Source organism: Aotus nancymaae, unplaced genomic scaffold (assembly GCF_030222135.1).
Source record: "Aotus nancymaae isolate 86718 unplaced genomic scaffold, 86718_ANA_hifiasm-v0.15.2.pri h1tg000019l, whole genome shotgun sequence".
In the NCBI taxonomy this organism is placed as follows: domain Eukaryota; kingdom Metazoa; phylum Chordata; class Mammalia; order Primates; family Aotidae; genus Aotus; species Aotus nancymaae.
Genome location: NW_026988431.1, coordinates 44,155,614 through 44,171,189, shown reverse-complemented (window position 1 = coordinate 44,171,189; position 15,576 = coordinate 44,155,614). Strand labels below are relative to the sequence as shown.

Here is a 15,576-nt window from a genome sequence, read left to right as displayed (position 1 = left end):
AAGCAGGGACAGAAAGAAGCTTGCGGTGGCCCCCGCCCGACCCCGCACCGCATTCCACAGGGCTAACCGGGTCCTGCCGCTTTAAATCCGAGAGGCTCGGGGGCGCGGGGCAGGCAGTTGCCCCGGGAGACTGACGCACAACAGCCGCGCGCGCCCGCGGGAGCCCCTGGGGGCGGCAGCCACGCAGCTGGCTGTAATCCCGCCTCCCGCCCGCCATGACTCACTTGCGCTCGCCTAGCGGCTTCGGAGACCCGAGGGAGGAGAAAGACCAGAAGGAATCAGAGGAGGGGTTAGAGGAGGAGGAGGTGGAGGAGGAGGAAAAGGAGGAAGTGGAAGAAGTGGAGGAAGAGGAGGAGGAAGAAGGGGAGGAGTTGGTGGGGGAAGAGCAGGAGTTGGAGGCCCCAGAGACGTTCAGGGATGAGTACCTCTGGAAGGTCATGGACATTGGTGACTACGACGAGGACTTCGCAGACGTGCGTTCCCGCTTGGCCAGCATCGTCAGCCCTAGCCTGAGCTCGATGCCCGAGCCCAGCCACTGCGCGACCAGCACCGAAAAGCCCAGCGCGAGGCTCCCCTCCAGCGCTTCCTCCCATAAAAGTACCGCCCCTGGCCCACCCCTTCCTCGAGGGCTTTCTAGTCCCCAGGGGGCTTCTGGTCCACCCACTCCTGTGCCTTCGTGGACCTGCGTTTCATGCCTCATTTTAAATGCATGCACCAATCCACACACTTAATCTCTCACGCTCTTGTCAGAGACACTGAACTCGGCTGAGCTATTGTGATGATGCAAGATTTAGGATATAAACGAAATACTGTAAAAGTTGAACTTGGGCATTGCTGTATGGAGTGCTCATTTGTTTGTTTGTTTATTTTGTTTTTTGAGGCTCAGTCTCGCTCTGTCGCCCAGGCTGAAGTGCAGTGGGCTCAAGCCTCCCACCGCAGCCTCCCGAGTAGCTGGAACTACAGGCACACACCACCACGCCTGGCTAATTTGTTGTTTGTCGTTGGTTGTTGTTGTTGTTGTTGAGACAGGGTCTCTTGTTGCCCAGGCTACTGGGAGTGCTCATTTTTATAACACTTGCGCGTGCGTTCACACCACGACATCTCTCCCTCTCTCCCCTCCCCTACCTCTCTCTCCCCTTCTCCTCTCCCCTCCCCCACCCCGCCCCTCCCTCCACCACACACACTCGTGTTATTTCCAGAGAAGTGCCTTAAGGGTGCTGTACTACTAAAACAGTTCTGCAAAAAAACACAACTCTCTTTTGTGTTTAACATCCTGTACTGAAGCCACTCTAGTCACTTCCTTGGAAAAAGAAGGAAGAGAAGTCATTTAGAGTAGGTTTCTCAAGCTCTAGTGTTGACATTTTGGTCTGAATAATTCTTTGTTGAGGAGGATTGGGGACTTTCCTGTGAGTTATAGGATGTTGAGCAGCACCCCTGTCCTCTACCCTTGCTGTGCTCGAAGTACACATCCTTGCGATGATCAAAAGTGGCTCCAGACATTGCCATGTGTTCCTGGGGGGCAAAATTGCCCTTTTGATTTAGAGGGAGTAGCTAATTTTTAAATGTTTCATTCATTCAACAGGTTTCCCTAAAATATTTCAGACGTTTAGGAAAGACATGTCTGAAATGAAGATAGATAGGTAAGAAAATGTTTTCAAATTTCATATTTTTTGAACCCAATGATGTTTACCTTATGCACAAACATGTTAGGAAGTAAAGTAAAATAATCCAGGGCATTTAAGACTTACTTATTCAAAAAAAGTTGTTTTTTTTTTTTTAAATATACACTGGCAGACACTTTGGAAGAGATAATGGTTCCTACCTATCCCCAGCTTCTAGCTCTAGAGATTACATGTCCACTTATCGATGTAACATGAAAGAATAAATATATGTGCCAGGTGTACAGCTGTAAGTGCTTGAGAGTTTAGAACATAGGCTTTTATTGGCTAAATGCAACAGTGATCAGGGACACCTTTTGTGAAAGGGAAATAATGGCCTTTCCTTTTTCCTCTCTCTCCTTTTTCTTGTTATTGCTATTAGTCTTCAAGCACTTTGACTGTAATAACAAAAATCTGGAACATCTTTGTAAATATTCCCTGAAATCTCACACCAAACCTAAGTCCATGATCTTGAATTACTAGTTAACCTAACTTTGCTTTTGTAAACAATTTTTAAATTCTTACGTTTAAGGAGAATTGTTCTGTTCCACTTACATGTTTTAAGTTTAATTTAATTTGTAATAAAGATAATGTATTCGAGTGATTTAAAAAAATCAAACTATACAAAGGTATAAAAGTGAAAATCTCCATGCCTTTCTTCACCCCTAGTCCAACTTACCTTCAGCTTTGTTTTCATTATAATTTTAAATAACATTTTCATTTCTTGGTTTATCAATTTCTGACCTATGTATTGAATTCCCACCTCTCCACTTTGGTAGTTACATTATTTTTAGTTTTTCTAACATTTATGACTTCAGGATATTTAAACTTCTTGATTGATCAATTTTAGTATCATTGACTATTATGAAAAATTAACATATTTATGCACTTCCTCCTTCCATCTCTCCTCTCCTTTTTTCTCAACAAACTACATATGATACATAAATTATATTAAAATGTAATATATTTACATAAATTTACTTTGCCAAGCTTTATTATGCTTGTATTATGGTTTGTTAATTATAATTAAAGTGCTCTGGGTATAGGTTGATTCTAAAAATTAAAAACCAATAAACAAGACTCATACTTCCACGTTAACAAACCAATAATATGATTGAATCCATGGACAAGAAAATATAATCCTATGTCTGTAAAACTTGTTAAACTTTTTGCTGGGCTCGGTAGCTGACGCCTGTAATCCCAGCACTTTGGGAGACTAAGGAGGGCGGATCATGAGGTCAGAAATTGAAGACCAGCCTGGCCAACATAGTGAAATCCCGTCTCTACTAAAAATACAAAAATTAGCCAGGCATGGGGGCGCGTGCCTGTAGTTTCAGCTACTCAGGAGGCTGAAGCAGGAGAATTGCTTGAACCCAAGAGATGGAGGTTGCAGTGAGCTGAGATCGCGCCACTGCACTCCAGCCTGGAGACAGAATGAGACTTCGTCTCAAAAAGGTAAATAAATAAAAATTTAAAAAATAAACTTTTTGCCTCTCCGTCGTTCTGTCTAGTTTTTCTGGGTTAGCTCACCAGCCACACTTTCTTGGTTCCCATTTGCCTTCTTTCTTTTTCCTTTTCCTTTTGCTGGAGAAACTCCTCAGGTGAATTTTTTATATAGGTCTCATGGAATAGTCAAATTTCTGAGTTCTTGCCTATCTAGAAATTTCATTTTGTCCTCATACTTTGTTAATAATAAAACCTGGCATAAAAGAAGCGATTTGAAACCATTTTCCCTCAGAGCTCTGAAGACATTGCTTCATTGCCTCCTAGTAGCCAATACGGCTTCACCAGTCTTATCCTCAGACCATTCTGATATATGATTACTTTCTCCCCTTTTCTTCCTTTCTTTAGAGCTCCTCCTAGATGCTGTTGAACCTCTTAGGTAGATCCTCCATCTTTAATAACGTTTCCTTTGCATTTTCAGTATCTTCCAGATTTTTGATGTTTTTTGCATACAGCCCTTGTACAGAATTTTTTTATTGGGGGATTCATACTTACAATTTCCCAGAACCAGTGCTTGTTCTCTGATTGTTGCTGTTCAAAATAATTTGGTTCTTTTTTGTATTTTGTTTTGTTTTTATCTCTTTGAGGGTACTGTTTTAATATATTAAAGTTCTCCTTTGTTCTTTGTATTATTTTTTCAAAGTCAATTGTTCTGTTTATTTCTCTTGCTTTTTCTCTTCAGTGTTATTGATTTTTCTTAAGTGACTGATAATCCTTCGTTGCCCATTTATATTTATAAATGAATGGCTGGTAAGTAGCTAGAATGGAATCCTTCCCTAGCTTAGTAGTTCTGTTTTCTGACGGACCTTGCACGGGAGAGTCCGTTATGATTTTTGTGCAGGTGGGTGGGGCATAACAGCGTCACTTCCTGTGGAGTGTCTGGGCAGGGAGGAGTCAAGCTGGGTAATCCTACTATTATAGAGTTAGGACAAGGACGCTTCAGTGTATGGTTATTTGTTTGTTTTTGATATAAAGCCTTGCTCTATCTCCCAAGCTGGAGTGCAATGGCATGATCATGGCTCACTGCAGCCTCTACCTCCTGGGCTCAAGCCATCCTCCTGCCTCAGCCTCCCAAATAGCGGGGGCTACAGGCACAGAACACAACACCTGACTAATTTGTTAATTTTTTTGTAATGACAGTGTCTCACCATGCTGCCCAGGCCAGTCTCGAACTCCTGTGCTCAAGCTATCCTCCCACCTCATCCCCCCAAAAAAGATCTGATGCAAACACACTGTGTTTAAGTTTACTGAAAATAATGGAAGAAAATATTTCAAAGAAAATAGAATCAGCATTTTCTATGTGCCTTAATTATTTGATTTTTAAATATTCTATATTTAGAAGACCTGCTGATAACTATATAGGTCTACTCAAACCTAACATTTTGGCCTAAATTTCAGAAATATGAATCAGAATTTGTCTTCAGGAATTCCAGTATCAGTACAAATAGAAGAAAGCTGGCTTCGAGATTTGTCTGATAAAGCGCAATCAAGTGAGTAGTTTGACTTCTTAGCTTTTGCTGGGAGGAAGGATTGCCAATTGGAAATAGCACAGGTGTAGAAGGCCAGTAGAGCCAGATTTGAATCCTGGCCCCAACACATACTAACCTTGTGATGTTGGGCAAGTTGCTTACCCTCTTTCAGTCTTATTTTCTTCATCTCTTGGTAATAGTCATACTGTCACAGGATTCTTATGAAGATCAAAACAAAATTAAATATTTTCAGTATTCAATAAACGGCAGCAATTATGTTCACATCAAGAAATAATCTGCCATTGTATTTTTGATACATATCTTTATTTTTTTATTATAAAAGTAACATATGCACTTTTTAAATGTCAAACCACTGACAAGTAGATAATGTAATAATTAAAACTTTAACTTTTCTAGTGTATTGCCTTTCAGCTTTATATTCACATTTTATGTTATGTCATTTATTCATCAGATGCTTACTGAGCCCCTACCGTTTGCCAAGCACCTATCATAGGCCTAGCCTGAAATAGGGAATCGGCAGTGAAAAAAAACAAACAAATCCCCCGTCTCAGTGGTATTTTAAAGTGTGGGAAGTGGAGGTGATGGTAAGAGCAATGCTATATAGAATAAATCAGTAAATATATAAAACATTAGATGATGTAAGTGCCAAGGAGAAAAGTAAAGCAGGGAAGGGGCTGGAAAGTGTCGAGGGTTGGGGGTGGGGTGCAAGCTTATACGGGTGCCCGGAGAAATCTTTCCTGAGAACCTGAGGTATCTGAGCAAAGACCTACAGGAGGGGAGAGAATGAGCCAGGACAGCCTCACGGGAAAGGTGTTCCGTAGCAAGTGCCTCTTTCTAGAACAAGAGGCCAGTGTGGCTGCAGTAGAGCAAGCAAGCCTGGAGGAGAATCTTAGGGGATGAGGTTAGAGAGATCTGAGGACCAGATCTTTCTTACTGGGAGCAAGGTGGGAAGTTGCTGGAGAATTTGTGCAAAGAAGTGATACAATCCAGTTGGTATTTTTAATGACTGCTGGCTGCTGAGAAAATATGAGGGCAAGAACCTGGAGATTGAGTCCAGAACACTCCACTGTTAAGTTGGGGACGTGAGGAAGAAATTAAAGAAGAGCATCCAGTGAGGTAGAAGAAAAACCAGGAAGTGTCCTATATACCAATAAAGTTTCAAGGAGGCAGGAATGATCAACAGGTTCAAATGGTACTCAGAGGTTAGGAAGATGAGGGCTGAGAACTAACTACTAGATCTAGCATGTGGAAGTCATTGGTGATGTGGGTAAGACCAGCATCAGTGTAACTACGGGGATAAAAGCCTGATTGGAGCGGGCTCAAAAGACAGTAAAATGAGTGTAGAATAGAAATGGAATCATACTCCACAGCCCCATTACTAAGCTTTTAATGGCACAATGGTGTAACTAAAACATCAACACAGTCTTACTTTTAAAAAGTCAAAAGATACAAATCAAACAATAGTTTCTTTTGACCATTACCCTCAATTTTAGGTGTCACCACTATTATCATGTTGGTGTGTATCTTTCCAAATCCTTTCCTAAGCTTTTACCTCCCTATAAAAGTATAGTAGCGTGGCCCCTTTTGTTTGCTGTTGTTATTTACATGAATGGTAGCACGCTGAATATATTATTCTAGTTGCTTTTTCACTTAATATGCCTTGAAAATTTTTACCAGTAAATACAGGTAAAAATTCTTTGTAATTGTCATGTAATAGTACATAGTATAGATGTACAATTATTTATTTAAAGATTCCCCAACTGATGGGTAAAGTTTCTCCTAGATATTCACTTCCACAGTGTTACAGTAATCTGCCTCCTCTCTGTTTACACACCCAAATATTGCTCTAAGACAGATGCCAAGAAAGTGGTATTGTTGAGCAAATAGTTACACATTTTAATCATCACCTTCCTAAAGAGCTGACCCAATGTACGCTTCCATCAAAAGGGTTTTGAGACTACCCTTTTCCTACCCTTTCCCATATTTTATATTGTCATTCTTTTAAATTTTTGACAGTCTGGTAGGTGGAAATGATTACTATATTTCTTAATTATTCTGATTATTGCCGAGGTTGAACATCCTGATACCAATATATATTTTTTGATCACCTGAATATCTTCTTTGAGTTAAGCAAAAGTGTTCATATCTTTTGCCCATTTCTCCACTGGGTTGTCTTTTCTTTCTTTATGTTTATCTTTTGGCAGCTCTTTACATCTCGGTAATACTTCTTTGAATGTCGTATATGTTGCAGATTGCTCCTCTGAGTTTGTCTTTACATTTGCTTGTGGTCATTTTTTGTTATATATAATTTTAAATTTGATGTAAGTAAATCTTTTCCTTGTGATTCTCACATTTTGTGGTTTAAAAAGTATTTCCCTAATTCAAGGTTATATGTATATTTTCCTACATTTTTGTCTAAAACTTCTAGAATTTTACTATTTCCCTTTAGCACCTTAATCAATATGGACTTTATTTCTGTGAATGGCTTAAGAAAATAGCCATTCTTTTTTCTCCCCAACATTTGTCCGCATACTACTCCTTAAGCAGTCCAATCCTTCCATCTGCTTTGAAATGGTGTCTTTATCCTATACGAAATTATCAAATATATATTGCATATACATTTCATGTGTGTACATATTAAGAAGTGGGGCCTTTTCCATAAGGAAAAACAGGTTTCTCCTTCAAAGGGAGTCTGGTACCTTCTCTGTTTTCTTTAAGGAACCCCAGGCTATTATAAACCATTTTAGTTTCGAAGAAAAAAATTTTGCTCAAAAAAAGGGACAAGATTCTAGAATAGAAAAGAAAAAAACTTGAAGGCCTTTTAAATACAAACACACACATACACAAACACACACACACACATATTTTGGATGTTAGCTGATTTTAACCATTGAGCTCCTTTAAAAAAATTTTTTTTTTTAATCTCATCACTGTATTTCAGCTAGGACAAATTGCTCTTATTTCAGAAGTATTAAGTATCAAACCAGAAAGGGCTTGATTTAGGAACCAAAACCCAGGCTGTTGCAGTGGAAGAAGAAGGCAGAACCTTGGCTATGGAACTGCAGCATGGGGCAACAACCACGGCTTTCATTTGGCCTGGCTGGCAAAAAGGTGTCCTCGTTATGTAAATAAATCCCCTTAGGTGGTCAAGATAAAAAATCTTTCCTTTTTTTTTTTCCCCCTTTTGCTGGCCATTTTTCTCCCCCAACCATGCCACCTTTTTTTCCCTCCCAGTGGGAAATTAGCCACTTCAGAGGCCTCATTCCCCATAACTTGGAACTTTCTTTTGGATTTGATCCAAGTCAGATAGAGTTGGTCAAACCCAACGGGAAAAAGCAAGAAACAAAAACAAACAACAACAAAAAAAACAGTAAGCAAAGCAATTACCGCACAGCTTACATGATTACTGAGTACCCTAGTGGTGAGGACAAAGTAAGACCAGCTGGTTGTTAATTCTACCTTTAGCCAAGACAAACCCCAATTCAGTTACTTACCTAGGGAGAAGACTGCTGTCTATCATCCAAGGAGCAGGGGAAAAAAATCTCATCTTTCCTGTTGGAAGCAAGCTCAAACTCTATAAGAGAGTTACCTCCCTTCCATTGTCGTAGAAGCGGGAAAAAATTGCCTTCCTTGTGTTGGAAGCAAGTAAAACTTCAAAAAATAAGACGTTGTAGAGCAAAATAAACTTTAGATCAGGAATTCTCTGGAGAGGGTGCTTCCAGGCCTCAGCAAATTATCCTATTGGTTTGAGCCATAAAGATAGCTCAAGCTAGTACCAAGCACTGATAGATTTGTCAAATGTCAAAGGAAGCTCCACTCAGAATCCCTCTGTGGTTACCAAAATGTAAACCCTGAAAATCTGAGACGGGTCTCAGTTAATTTAGAAAGTTTGTTTTAGCAAGGTTGAGGATGTGCACCTGTGAAACGTCCTCAGGGGATCCTGGTGACATGTGCCCAAGGTGGTAGGACCACAGTTTGGTTTTATACATTTTAGGGATACATGAGACATCAACCAACATACATAAGATGAACATTGTTTTCGTCTGGAAAGGCAGGACAACTCAAAGCAGGGAGATGGCTTCCAGGTCATAGGTTGATAAGAGACAAATGGCTGCATTCTTTTGAGTTTCTGTTTAGCCTCTCCAAAGGAGGCAATCAGGTATGCCTTTATCTCGGTGAGCAGAGGGGTGACATTGAATAGAATGGGAGGCAGGTTTGCCCTAAGTGGTTCCCAGCTTGACTTTCCCCCTTAGCTTAGTGATTCTGGCGCCACAAGATATTTTTCTTTCACGTAAGCGACCCAGTTTAGGGTATTTTGTTACAGCAGCCCAGATGAACTAAGACATTAGTGTATCATGGACATCTTTCCATATCAGGAATGACTGACCTAATTCTTTGAAATTACTCCATGATATTTCCTCATATACAGTTACTGTGACTTATGTAATGCTAGACATATCAGGGTTGTTCTTGTCTTTTGTTTTTTTGAGCTCTTCCCTATAACAAATAATGCATTAATGAAAATCTTTGTGCATTAATTTTTTTAAATATCTGTGCTGGCATTTCTGTTAGATAAGGATGCCTAAAACATCTTTAAAATTTTTTCAGATGATCCACATTGCCCCCTACCTCCCCAAAATAGATCAACTTCTTTTAAAATTTTTAAATTATTTATTTACTTACTTTTTGAGATAAGGTCTTGCTCTGCCACCCAGGCTTGAGTGCAGAGGCGTGATCTCAGCTCACTGCAGCCTCAACATCCCACTCAAGCAATCCTCCCACCTCAGCCCCCAGTAGCTGGGACCACAGGCATGCACCACCACAACCGGCTAAATTTTTTAAAGTTTTTCACAGAGACAGAGTCTCAGTATTTTGCCAAGGCTGGTCTCAAACTCCTGAACTCAAGTAATCCTCCCACCTTGGCCTCCCAGAGTTCTGGGATTACAGGCATGAGCAACCACGCCTAGCCTAGATCAACTTCTGAAGCCTATCTGTTTACAACAGCAGCCCTAGCAGCCCTTGCTGTCCTGGCATTGCTGAGAAAATGAGTCCCTTGCATTTTAATAGCCTCTTCCCTTTGCCTCTGTCCCATTATAGGTTGCTCTGATTGGTTTTTCATCATCACAATCCTGTCTGCTTTAAATCTTCTAGACATTTACTCAAAGTTGCTGATTTGTGGATGGCCTTCTTCCCCATTTCCAGTGCTGCTCTGGAATCTACAGATAGAGTAATCCTGGTGGTTTACTTCACTGTCTTGAACTATAACCCTCAGCACCCTCCTACCTGAAAAATCTCACCAAGGATAACAGACATAAAGTAGATTGATGGTACTTAAAAGAAGCAGAAAACAAAAGGGTACGCAAAGCATGGTTAGAACCGAGGAAAATATTCATCTGTGTAGCACAATAGTCCCCTTTTATCTATCATTTCATTTTCTGTGGTTTCAGCTGCCTGCAGTCTGAAAAGGGAAATTTCAGAAATAATCAACACATACGTTGTAAATTGCATGAGCAGAGTGATGAAATCTCTCACCATTCCACTCTGTCCTGCCTGGGACATGAATCATCTCTTTGTCTGCTGGAGTCACTTCACAGCCTTCTGATGATCAGATTGACTGTAGTGGTATTACAGGGCTGTGTTCAAGTAACCCTTAGTTTCTTTTTATTTTATTTTACTTATTTATTTATTTTGAGACAGACTCTCACTCAGTAGCCCACGTAGGAGTGCAATGACATGATCTCGGCTCACTGCAACCTCTGCCTCCCTGGTTCTACAGGTGCCCACCACCACACCTGGCCAATTTTTGTATTTTTAGTAGACACAGGGTTTCGCCATGTTGCCCAGGCTGGTCTGGAACTCCTGACCCCAAGTGATCCACCCACCTTGGCCTCCAAAAGTGCTGGGATTACAGGCATGAGCCACTCAGTTTCTTAATAATGGCCCCAAAGCTCAAGAGAAGTGATGTTGGCAATTTGGATATGCCAAAGAAAATTTATAAAGTGTGTCCTTTAAGTGAAAAGGTAAAAGTTATTGACTTCATTAAAAAAAGAAAAAAATAGTATGCTGAGGTTGCTAAGACACATGGTAAGGATGAATCATCTATCTGCAAAATTGTGAAGGAAAAAGAAATTTGTGCATAGTAGGGTTTGGTACTACCTGAACTTTCAGGCATCCACTCAGGATCCTGGAATGTTTCCCCTGCAGATCAAGGGGGACGGCTGTATTCTAGGGCTAGAAAGGAAGGGGAAACATTTTAACTGTGATACACTGAATGCTCACTTTCCTCTGTTCTTCCTTGTCGTTGACAAAATGCTATTTGGGAAAAGGGGCAAAAGATTAAAAGATAAAAGAAACATAGTAAGGGTGCTTACTTTTCCAAGAGATGTACTTTCTTTTACATTCAGCTTCTTTTCTACTTTGTCAGATTGATGACAAATGTACACTGTTTTCACAGGGAAGGAAACTGAACCTGAGTCTCTGGCATCTAAGTTAAGAGGTAAATACATGTTTGGCGTCATCTCCTTTTGCTGGCAAAGGTAAACCACCAGTAGGGAACCACCTTAACTCACACAGAGCCCGTCTGCTTTGAAAAATGACTCGCCTATGAACATGTGTCAGAAGGTGGTGAAAATGTCGGGGTTCCGGGCATCTGAACAGTGTGTGTGTGCTGGGCTAGGAGGATGATGGTGGGTGTGAATCTTCAGATTACAGAAGTGGAATGCACTGCACAAAGGCTTTAAACATTTCTCATGAATCTATTCTTTCTCTTCAGAAAAATTGGTAATTGATCCAGAAGAGCCAAAACTAAATATTTTATATGAGCTGGAGGTAAGAAATGTTTATCATACTAACTAGTATGCTGTTCTCATAGTAAAAATAGTTTATTTGATCTTCAGTTATTTCCCCCCACCACCCTTTTCTCTTTTTAAATTTAGTTTAAGGAAGACTTCATAACACTGTTTGAGCCTTCTCTGAGAACATTACCCAGCATCGGACCACCATCCATTCTGGCATACAAAGAAGAGTGGTCCAATCTAGGCCTTAACTTCAAAGTGACTTTAATTCATGTTTTTTTATTATTACTCTTTTAAAATGACATGAAAAATACATAATGATTTGCACAATAGACAGTGAACATACTCTACAGGGAAAAAAAAAATGCCAAAGAGCTCAGTTACTTAGAATAATACTTAGAGTGACTGTGTTCGTTGCCCGGCGCTGCTATAACAAGTACCACAAACTAGGTGGCTTATGATAACAGAAACTTACTGTCTCGTAGTTCTGGAGGCTAGAAGTTCGAAATCAGTGTTTTGGCAGGGCCGACCTATGGGGCGAATCCTTCCTTCCCTCTTCCCAGCTTGTGGTGGTGGCAGCAGTCCTTGGCATTCCGTGGCTTGCCGCTGCATCACTCCAGTCTCTGTCTCAGTTGTCACACCATTCTCTCTGTGTGTCTGGGTCCAAATGTCCCTCTTTTCTAAAGACACCAAGTCATATTGGATTTGGGCCCATTCGAATGACCTCATCTTAACTTGATTACATTTGCACAGACTGTATTTCTCAATAAGGTCACATTCACAGGTACCAGGAGTTAGGACTTCAATATATCTTTTTGGGAGACACAATTCAACCCATATGAGTGGCCGCAAAGCCTAGAAACAGGCCAGACACGGTGGCTCACACCTGTAATCTTTGCACTTTGGGACGCTGAGACAGATCACTTGAGACCAGCCTGGGTGACAGAGAGAGACCTTGTCTTTTAAAAAAAATTATTATTTTATTATTATTAATTGTTGAGACAGGGTCTTGCTGTGTCACCCAGGCTGGAGTGTAAGTGGCACGATTATGGTTCACTACAGCCTCAACCTCCTGGGCTTAAGCAATCCTCTCACCTCAGCTTCCCAAGTAGCTGGGACCACAGGTGTGCACCACTATGCCTAGCTAATTTTTAAAGTATTTTGTAGAGATGGGTCTCACTATGTTGCCCAGGCTTATTATTAAAAGAAGAAGAAGAGAGAAGAAGAGAGAAGGAGAAGGAGGAGGAGGAGGAGGAGGCCTGGAAACAAGGGTGACTATTTGCCATATTTGATCATGTGAAGTGACCGATTAATGCCTGTACTTGAAGGGCAAGAGAAAGGATACCTCAAGTAACTCCAGGAAGATGGTGCACCACCACACTGCCGCTAGAGTGGTGAGGAACTGACTGGTGGAATGACTGTTTCCAAACCTGGACTGGGTGCCACGGCCATGTGGAAAGAATTGCTTATTCCCCAGATCTGAAAACCCTTGATGACTTCTTGGGCATAGTAAAAGTGCAGGTTTATTCTTTAACAATGAGGGGCATGAATCATGTAAGGCAACACATCACGGATGCCTGTGTAGAGATTATGGAAATGCTGAACAGATGCACTGATGTGGTGTTCATTGCCATTCTGTACAGCACCTTGAGCCATGCAGTCTAATGAGGAGAAACATTAAATATATCATGTAATATAGTGTCTATAAACATTTACTTCTTATTTTTACCCAGGTTTCTAAACTTTATGGTCACTCAACAGACTCTTCAGGCTGAAATTCTTTTTTCTTTTTATTTATTTATTTAAAAGATGTGGTCTCACTATATTGTCCAGTGTGGGCTGAACTCCTGTGCTCAAGCAATACTCCTACCTTGGCCTCTCAAAGTGCTGGGATTACAGGCATGACCCATGAAGCCCACCCCAGAAATTCTTTATTTAAATGTAGCACCTTCCTTTTTCTGCACCACAAAGGCTTGTATCTAGGGATGTCCCTGAGGTTATACTCTCCCCCCGCAACACCCAGAGATGGGTCTGACCATGGGGAAGGCCTTGAGGCCCCTCCCGAAAGATGTCCCTGAACTGGCACTTGGATGAGGCAGGCTCCTCCTGCTCCCCAGCAGGTCTTTCAGGTCTAGTGTTGATGCCCATCTAGCTTAGGGGTAGCAGCAGCTGGCTTGCCCAGCTCTTCTCTCTAGCCACGCCCCCTTCAGGTGCAGATCCCTACTCCCCTCATGGTCTGTTTTTTTTGAGATGGAGTCTCACTCTGTCACCCAGGCTGGAGTGCCAGAATGCAGTGGTGCAATCTCAGCTCACTGCACCCTCCACCTCCTGGGTTCAAGCGATCCTCCCATCTCAGCCTCCCTAGTAGCTGGGACTACAGTCATGTACCACCATGCCTGGCTAATTTTTGAATTTTTAGCAAAGACAGGGTTCACCATGTTGGTCAGACTGGTCTCAAATTCTTGACCTCAGGTGATCCGCCTGTCTCAGCCTCCCAAAATGCTAGGATTACAGGTGTGAGCCACCGCGCCCAGCCTTTCTTATGGTCTTTTGAAGCATCTCCACCTTGCTTCACCCCCAAGTGGGGGTGAAAGGACGATGGACTGAGGAGTTCACTACCAAGTCCCTTGTATGGAGCAGGTTGCGAATGGCGTGGCATTGCCCAGCTCTCTTTCTGCCCTACTCCATCATTTGATAGCTATCCTAGATTCTCCTCCATCATCTCTCTAGCGCAAGACTTCCCTCTCCAAGCATTCTGCTTTTCGCAATGTGCAGTACTTACTATTGGGTAGGTTCAGTGGCCTGAATATGTTGGACATTACTCTGGGGTAGTGGATCCCTGGCTGCACTGGCCACCTTAGTCACACTTTAGCCCTATGTTGGGCATTTTTGCCAGTCTCGGAGAATGGTTTCCGTGGCAAATACAGATGCCGTGGTGGTGTTAACGATCTGCAAGTCATGATCTGGGTCTCCTCCTGGAGGCCTGTCCTAAGGCTTGGCTGCTCACCTGCTCAGGAGCCTGTGCAGTCACAGACATGACCTCAGGCCATTGACAGGGCTGTGGTGTATCAGCTCCACATTGAGTCAGCTGAGCCCCTAACTCCCAATTTCTCCCATATTTTGCCTCCCCTCCTCCTCCGTGTCCTGAATTACCTTCACAATACAATCAAAATTCAGAACTCCAACCTAGGCTCCCCTGGAGATAGGACTCTCATTTATTTTAGAAAGTTGGTCATTGTACATGGTGGCCTACCAGTAATGTCAAGGCTTTTTCTTACCCGGCACTTCTTGAAAGAGTTACCGATGTTCAAATACCTTAGACCATTTGTATAAAGTCCAGTGTGTTATCCTTGGCTCTTGCATCTAGGTACACACTACACATTTCCCTCCCCAACAAGGGACTCTGGTATCCACAGTGAATTCATTTCTTCAACTTTCTTCTTATACAAGGGAGGCATTCCGAGGACCACATACTTCCTAATGTGTTCAGCTCTGCTCTGAGGACTTCCAACAGACAGAGCCCTGAAAAACACCACCTCAGGCTCCTCAAGCCTCACCAGCCCTTAAATGGAAGTGACACCACATACTGGCACATGTCATCACCGCTGCCGTTCCATTCACCAGCTATGCGCAGGGCCATGCTCTTGCTGCTCTGAGCCTTTGTGGAGACTTCTTTAATTTTTTCCTCTCTCTCTGAAGGATGAAGAGGAGGAGACATCACTGGAATGTGAATTTTGTGGAAGTGATCTAAGAGCATTTTTTTCTAATGTGGATATTTGCTCTGAAGCAAAAGGCCATGTAAGTTCTAAGGCAGGTTTACTGTGAAAATAATGTTATCTTTAAACATATGTAGTATTTTCTCTTGCATCTTTCCCCACATTGTCATTTTTAAAAGTTAGGCTGGACATGCTGGCTCACACCTGTAATCCTAGCACTTTGAGAAGCCGTGCTGGGCGAATTGCCTGAGTCCAGGAGTTGGAGACCAGCCTGGGCAACACGGTGAAACTCTATCTCTACTAAAATACAAAAATTAGCCAGCCGTGGTGGCATGCGCCTGTAGTCCCAGCTACCAGAGAGGCTGAGGCAGGAGAACTGCTTGAACCCAGGAGGCAGAGGTTGGAGTGAGCCGGA

The 15,576-nt window shown here is 42.1% G+C and overlaps 2 protein-coding genes across 3 annotated transcripts in view; one reads left to right on the top strand and one right to left on the bottom strand.

The window, feature by feature from the left end:
* The first annotated feature begins 215 nt into the window (after nt 1–215).
* Nucleotides 216–15,576, top strand: part of ERICH6 (glutamate rich 6) — a 34,073-nt gene continuing 18,712 nt past the window's right edge. Inside the window, exons 1-8 of the mRNA XM_012437142.2 lie at nt 216–597; nt 1,583–1,640; nt 4,560–4,655; nt 5,752–5,767; nt 11,111–11,147; nt 11,424–11,479; nt 11,587–11,703; nt 15,145–15,243. Coding sequence (XP_012292565.2) covers nt 216–597; nt 1,583–1,640; nt 4,560–4,655; nt 5,752–5,767; nt 11,111–11,147; nt 11,424–11,479; nt 11,587–11,703; nt 15,145–15,243 — 861 coding nt within the window. The remainder of the gene's footprint in view (nt 598–1,582; nt 1,641–4,559; nt 4,656–5,751; nt 5,768–11,110; nt 11,148–11,423; nt 11,480–11,586; nt 11,704–15,144; nt 15,244–15,576) is intronic.
* The window catches only part of SELENOT (selenoprotein T), a 71,074-nt gene continuing 67,184 nt past the window's right edge, over nt 11,687–15,576 (bottom strand). The window contains exon 6 of one of the 2 annotated variants that reach the window (XM_064378795.1): nt 11,687–12,125. The gene's annotated coding sequence lies outside the window, so the exon portion shown is untranslated. Of the gene's footprint in view, nt 12,126–15,031; nt 15,139–15,576 lie in introns of those variants that run through there. The other variant, XM_064378796.1, reaches the window with a different exon arrangement.